We start from the raw sequence: 7776 nt of genomic DNA, 5'->3' as shown, positions 1-7776 counted from the left end.
TGGAATTGTGTAGAACTGTGTAGTGTTCTTGAGAGAAAGAATGCCCGTCCATACATACTTTTTCTTTCCTTCCTAGTGTGCCTTTTCCTGTCAGCCTAACCTCATACCGAGATTCAGGAACACCAATCGACTTAAGGTCAGGAAGAAAGTCCACACAAAACTCAATGACCTCCTCTGTTCCATAGCCCTTAGAGATGCTTCCTTCTGGCCTAGCACGGTTACGAACATATTTCTTTAAGACTCCCATGAACCTCTCGAAGGGGAACATATTTCGTAGAAACACAGGACCAAGAATTCTAATCTCTTCGCCTAGGTGAACTAGGAGGTGTGTAATTATATTGAAGAAGGATGGCAGGAACAACAACTCAAAGCTGACCAGACATTGGACCACATCAATCTGTAACCCTGATAGACTTTCTCGATCGATTACCTTCTGAGAAATTGCATTGAGGAATGCACATACCTTCACAATTGCCAGGCGAACATTTTCCGGTAGAATTCCCCTCAATGCAACCGGAAGCAATTGCTTCATAAGCACGTGGCAGTCATGAGACTTTAGGTTTTGGAATTTTTTGTCTTTCATATTTACAATTCCCTTTATATTCGACGAGAAGCCAGTCGGGACCTTGATACTGAAAAGGACTTCAAAGAAGATTTTCTTCTCTTCCTTAGTAAGAGCGTAGCTGGCACGCCCTTGAAACTGCCCTGGATGCATGCCATCTCTTCCTTTATGATGTTCCTGGCCGTCCCGTGCTTCCGGTGTATCTTTTGACTTCCCATACAAGCCCAGGAAGCCTAGAATATTCACGCAGAGATTCTTCGTCAGGTGCATCACGTCGATTGCCGAGCGGACCTCATGGACTTCCCAGTAGGGTAGCTCCCAAAATATAGATTTCTTCTTCCACATGGGTACGCGCTTATCAGGGCCGTTAGGAACAGGTTGGCTGCCAGGACCCTTTCCAAAGATTACTTTTAAATCTTTGACCATATCAAATACTTCAGCACGAGTACGGATGACAGGCTTCCCCCGGGGTTCTGCCTTGCCATTGAAATTCTTTCCTTTTTTCTTTAAGGGATGCTTGGGCGGAAGAAAACAACGATTGTACGGATACACATTCTTCCTACAGTTGTCGAGATATTTACTTTCTGTCTGATCCAAACAGTGTGTGCATGCATTGTATCCCTTGTTTGACTGTCCTGAAATGTTACTAAGAGCAGGCCAATTATTGATGGTTACGAAAAGCAACGCTCGAAGGTCAAATTCCTCTTGTTTGTGCTCGTCCCACACACGTACACCTGGTTCGCCCCACAGCTGTAAAATTTCATCAACTAATGGCCTTAGGTACACATCAATATCGTTGCCGGGTTGCTTTGGACCTTGTATAAGCACTGGCATCATAATGAACTTCCGCTTCATGCACAACCAAGGAGGAAGGTTGTAGATACATAGAGTAACGGGCCAGGTGCTGTGACTGTAACTCTGCTCCCCAAAAGGATTCATGCCATCTGTACTCAGACCTAAGCATAAGTTCCTTGTGTCAGCTGCAAATCTCGGGAACTCTCTCTCGATTTTTCTCCACTGCCGACCATCAGCGGTGTGCCTCAACTTATCGTCTTTCATACGATCTTCCATGTACCATCGCAACAACTTCGCATGATCTTTATTTCTGACCACAGGTTTCAACCCTGGTATTATAGGAGCATACCACATCACCTTGGCAGGAACCCTCTTCCTGGGTGGCTCGCCCTCAATATCACCAGGGTCATCTTTTATGATCTTATACCGCAATGCAGTGCAAACCGGGCATTTATCCATATTCTCGTACTTCTCACCGCGGTAGAGGATGCAGTCATTAGGGCATGCATGTATCTTCTGCACGTCTAATCCTAGAGGGCAGACAAGCTTCTTTGCTTCGTACGTGCTGGCGGGCAATTCGTTCTTTCTTAGAAGCATCTTCTTCATGTGTACCAGCAACTTTTCGAATGACGAGTCAGTCACACCGGTCTCTGCCTTCCACTTTAGCAATTCCAGTGTGCTACCCAGCTTCTTCTGGCCATCTTCACAAGTTGGGTACAACAATTTGTTGTGGTCCTGTAACATCTGCTCGAACTACAACCTCTCCTTTTCTGTGTCGCAACCTCGCCGTGCATCAGAAATGACCCGGCCAAGATGATCAGCGGGCTCATCTGGTTCCCGTTCTTCATCCTGATCTTCTTCTTCATTGTCTTCCATTGCGGTATCAGCATACTCAGGGAACATAGATCGGTAGTTTTCATCATCGTTCTCTTCTTCTTCATCGTCGTCTTCCATCATAACCCCTCTTTCTTCGTGCTTGGTCCAAACATTATAGACCGACATAAAACCGTACCGAAGCAGGTGTCTCTGAATGACTCTTGAGGAAGTGTAATCCTTGTCATTCCGACATTCAACACATGGACAAAACATATAGCCACCACCATGCTTGTTCGCATCGGTTGCATCTCGAAAAGAATGCACGCCTTCTCTGTAAGCCGTTGTGCGTCGATCACCGAACATCCATGGATGACTCATCTGTGTTATACGACAGTATATCAAATACAATCACGATCCTAAAAATTAGTAACGCACGGTCTAAACGAGGAAATATAGTTGCTAACCTTTTAGAATAAGTAGAAATAAAGAGGAAGAGGTTTAAGCTTGGCTCAGGCATCTCATATCGTAGTTGTGTTCGGTGAACTGAAGCGGCATTGCTCTAACACACATTTCAACAAACACCTCTAGTGCATCAAAAGAAGTGGAGAGCAAGCACCCAGCCACAATCCACCATCCAAGAAAAATGCAAGGAAGAGGGGAGAGGGGGGTTGTGCTATATATAGGCAGAGGACTTTAGTCCCGGTTTGAGACACAAACCGGGACTAAAGGTGGCGCACATGCGGGCTGCCCACCGCGTAGCCCTTTAGTCCCGGTTTGGGACACGAACCGGAACTAAAGGCTCCTTACGGGCCGGGACTAAAGCCTCGAGGGAGGCATTGAGAATTGGGGCGACTTGGCCGGGCCTTTAGTCCCGGCCCAGAGGCATGCCGGGACTAAAGGGTCCAGGCCAAAGGCCCGTTTTCCACTAGTAGGTGTCTAGCGATATCGTTGCTAATCATCCGGGGATCTTGTTGCCCGGTACCAATCCTGCAGATTACCTGCCCGATGATGCACATTTTGATTTATTGGAGGTGGACGAACACAAATACGTGTACGGGAAGCCTCTCGTCAAAGATGAAAGATCTCTAACAACGATGATGCGAAGATTCCATGATTGGTACATGAAAACTTGCAAGGAGTCTGGGGGAGTAATATTTTGACGCTGGGAGTTAGAAAGGAGCATGACCTCGTTCGACTTGAACTGTTGATGGTTCCATTTGAGGAGTTCTTCCTGTTTTTCAATCTAAAGGCCCTTGATAAACTAATGATCACTTGCTACTGCCTGTAAGTAGTACTACTTCTGTCATTAAGTCTCTATATATAGGTCAGCTCTTTCATTGCATGTATTTTTAATTATCCTCACTATATTATATGCAGATTGAAGATTGTCGAATTGAAGAAAAGACAAATCGGTGATATTGGGTTCATTAACACAAATCTCGTAGATGCATTTATGATTAAATCTCAGGCCAAAGATACCGAGGCCAACCTACTACAATCGTTTGTATTGAATCAAAGCAAAGCTATAATACTCTTCCCTTACGAGTTCCAGTGAGTGTTACTGTCTTGTGCATATTCGGTTTCCCTTATTAGTCAAGGTTATAGTAATATAATTGATGAGTTATGCATGCGTGTGCAACTTCCACTATATTCTCCTAGAGATTAAGCTTGAGCAGGGACTAGTAACCGTCTTAGACTCGAGACGAAAAGATCCCAACGAGTATGCGGACATGACTGAAATTCTAGAGAAGTAAGTTAAATCGATCATTATCGCACCATATCGGCAACTTTGTTCATTTCCTCATATCAAGTAATTGTTTTCTTTGTCTGACAGGGTTTGGAAAAAATTCACCGCAAAAACCTCGGGACTGTCGAAGAAGTTGCAATTTAGACACCCGAAAGTAAGTACTATAGTAGCATGTTCCACGCATCTCCTAGTGATTCAAGCGCTAGTTTCATCAATACCATTTAGCATGCTTGCTAACTATCAGTTTGATTGACCTCTATTTCTTGTAAAGTGGTTGTGGCAGGAACCAGGGAATGATTACTGTCGATACTACATTTGCGAGTCCATCCGCCACGTGACCTGTGAGCAGGGCTACTCTGACAAACAATATGGCGTGCGTAAATAATAATATTCACAATTTTATTTTATTACGATCATTTGTGTTCAGTTTCATTTATTCATATATATGTATTGACCCCCTTCTTCAAATTAGATATATCGGATGCGGAATGAACTCCTACCAGCAGATCGTATGCGAGGAATTCAAGAGGAATTGGCGGCATTCTTTCTTGACCACGTGATCGCTAAAGACGGAGAATACCATGTGAACCCTAATCAGTTGAATTTTAATTAGGAGATTATATTGTAAGAGATACTTATATTGTATATATGTAGCTAGTAGCGTCGGATAGATATACGAGAACTTGTTGTTCGACCAATCTCCCAGAGAAGGAGAGGTGGTCGATATCACTTCTCTTTGTATGCATATGTTCATGACGATGTTCTGTTTCCTTCATTCTCTTACTAGCTAGCGTGTCTAGTCCTCTCTATACGTATAGTAAGAAGCATCGACCAAGCACGGAGATAAGAGAGGACACTTCTCTCAATTCATTAGCTAGCTAACACAATATATGAAACACCTAAATTAACCCCCAAAAACCCCCTAACCCCCCCCCCTTCAAAAAAAATCCATCACCTGAAATGCTGACGCGTGGATCCCTTTTGGTCCCGGTTGGTGTCACCAACCGGGACTAAAGGCCCCCCTGCCCGGGATCGCCGCACCGGCCATGTGGAGGCCCATCTGTCTCGGTTCGTGTAAGAACCGGGACTAAAGGCCAAGGGCATTAGTAACGACCTTTTAGTCCGATTTCCGAAACCGGGACAGAAGGCCCTTATGAACCGGGACAAAAGGCCCTTTTTCTACTAGTGTATGGTCCTCAAAAATCTCGGTCTCTCGGTTCAACCTTATTTTTTACATGAGATATGGGTCCATTAATGTACATGCACATTATCTTATGTAGTGAGATATATAGGATTTAGTGCATATTTCCAAATTGTGATATACTATTGTAGCTATTTGATGTAATGTTATAGTCTACATATGTGCAATCAATATACACATTCAAATAAATATTAAATAACATATCTTCCAGATATTTGTAATTAATGTAATGTTGTAGCATATAGATGTGCATTAATGTATGCATTCATTTCTTTGATGCAGTACCATATCTTCAAGATAAATCATATACAACTAATGTATGTATAACATGCGGATGTGGAGTGAATGTACGCCTTCACTGTTTGATGTTATTTCATATCTTCAATGTATATCCTGTAGATATAGAGTAAATGCACAAATCCATTTTTTTGATTAGAACCATACCTTCAAGATACATTATATATACAACTATTGTTATATCTTGTCAATGTGGAGTTAATGTACACATTCATTGTTTTATGCTATTTCCTTTCTTCAAGGTACAAACCGTATATATAGAGTTAATATACAAATTCACTTCTTTTATGTAGTACCATATCTACAAGATATATCATATATACAACTATTGTATGTATAACGTGTCGATGTGGAGTTAATGTACACATTCATTTCTTGATGTTATTTCATATGTTCAAGGTATAGCATGTAAATATAGAGTTAGTTTACACATTCATTTCTTTGATGTAGTACCATATGTTCAAGATATATCATATAGAGAACTATTATATGTATAACGTGTCGGTGTGGAGTTAACATACACATTCATTGTTTTATGCACTATGGTATCTTCAAGAAATATAACTAATGTATTATTTATCCTATAGTTCTGCAATTAATGTACACATTAATTGTTGGACAAAGTGCTATATCTTCAAGATATAATACTAATTTATACGCCCGTATCATCATCTCAAACAAGGCTATATAAACCAAGCCATAGCTAAGGAAGTCATGTACCCCACACAGTCACAAAGAAGCCATACAAATCCTACATTGTAAGATTCTAACATCAAAGGCATAGAGAAGGCTCTAGTGCAGCAGACACAAAAGCCATAGCCATGGCGAAACTCATGTGCTTATGCTTCATCATCCTCACTATTGCGGTAGTCGTGTCAGCTGGCGGATGCGACGGTGATCGACAAGACATGATCAGGGAGTGTGGTAAGTATCAGAAATTCCCAGCAGAGCCGAAGCTAGCTCCATCAGATGCGTGCTGCGCCGTGTGGCAGAAGGCGAACATCCCATGCCTTTGCGCTGGTGTCACCAAGGAGAAAGAGAAGATATGGAGCATGGAGAAGGTTGGCTACGTTGCCAATTTCTGCAAGAAGCCGTTCCCACATGGCTACAAGTGTGGAAGTAAGTGAAATATATTAAGTGAATTATGATAATGGGCATTGCATACATGCACTTTTTGTATTATTCTTTCTTCGGATTCACAGGTTCTTGATTTTAGTTATGCATTTTATATGATTGTTGTGCTTTTCTGATCATATGTTGTGTGAAATTGAATGGTCTTGCAGGTTACACATTCCCTCCTCTAGCGTAGTGGCTAATTTATCAGCGGGAGAAGCGTCGGCTTTTATATTCCATGTTGCTGGCCTCACAACAACTTTCCTTTGAGATATGTAATTTGTGAGGTTGTGCTAAAATAAGTTTATGTTAAGCATTATGTGAGAACGTTTGTTAAATATATAATAAAGTCTTCTCCTCAAATTGTCTAAATTATCTTTGCTCATATAGTATTTTTTTGGTTCTAATTACGACTTGTGGTTGTTGAAAGATATTAGAAGAAATTGGAATAATTAAGGAAACAACTTTTATGTGCTTTTTATATCCAAATTCAATGGGTTCATTTATGCCCGATCTCAACAATTTTTTTGCCATAGTAACTTGCATTCCTGACTGATGCAAAGCTCCATATACAACTTAATTTGGTAAATGTGATGAGATGGAGGGGGAGAGGAAGAGAAAGACAAGTGGTATATCAGTTAGACGTATGTTCACCCACAAATCGAGGGTAATTCGATTGTACCGGTGTACTTGGATTTTGTCATTCGTGTAATGTCTGTTTTGTCCATTATATAGATTATAGTGTTTTAATCATACGACACATCTTCTAAATGAATTGGTGAAATTTTAAAAAAAATTGAAAGATGATACAACTAGCACAAGAGTTTGTAATATTAACAGGGTTAGTCACCTCGTTGGAGTGTGACTTAACCCTATTTCGAGATTGCAATGGTAAGATGTCACATCCCTAACCCTTAAGCCAGATAGCATTGTGCTCATGTCTTCTTTGCATTTGCATCTAAGAAGTTTCAACAAAAACAACAAAGTGGCAAAGGAAATACTCAAAACCCTAGCCACCATTTTAATTAAAGGAAATCTCAAACTAGTTCAAAATCAATGAACCCAAAATGGCCTCAAGAAATGTTCAAACTTTCTGATAAATCATGAAAGTAAATGAGCATTGGAGAAAACTATTTTCTTGACACTTTAAGCATTTTAGATAAATGCAAAAGCCACTGGTTTCAAACTTTAAAATTTGAAATCAGAATCTATAAATTTCCAAAAATGTTGAAAACCTTGGAAATG

At 41.0% G+C, this 7776-nt stretch overlaps 1 protein-coding gene across 1 annotated transcript; it reads left to right on the top strand.

Annotated features, from left to right (window-relative positions):
* The first annotated feature begins 6126 nt into the window (after window positions 1–6126).
* LOC123406047 lies at window positions 6127–6903 on the top strand. Its single transcript, XM_045099548.1, has 2 exons — window positions 6127–6537; window positions 6702–6903. Exons 1-2 carry the CDS (start codon window positions 6240–6242, stop codon window positions 6725–6727), a joined length of 324 nt encoding a protein of 107 aa, XP_044955483.1. The 5' UTR covers window positions 6127–6239; the 3' UTR covers window positions 6728–6903.
* The last annotated feature ends 873 nt before the right edge of the window (window positions 6904–7776 follow it).

This window comes from Hordeum vulgare, chromosome 1H, assembly GCF_904849725.1.
Source record: "Hordeum vulgare subsp. vulgare chromosome 1H, MorexV3_pseudomolecules_assembly, whole genome shotgun sequence".
Classification (NCBI taxonomy): Eukaryota; Viridiplantae; Streptophyta; class Magnoliopsida; order Poales; family Poaceae; genus Hordeum; species Hordeum vulgare.
The sequence above is the reverse complement of the archived record's forward strand: the minus strand, read 5'-3'. Positions and strand labels throughout refer to the sequence as shown.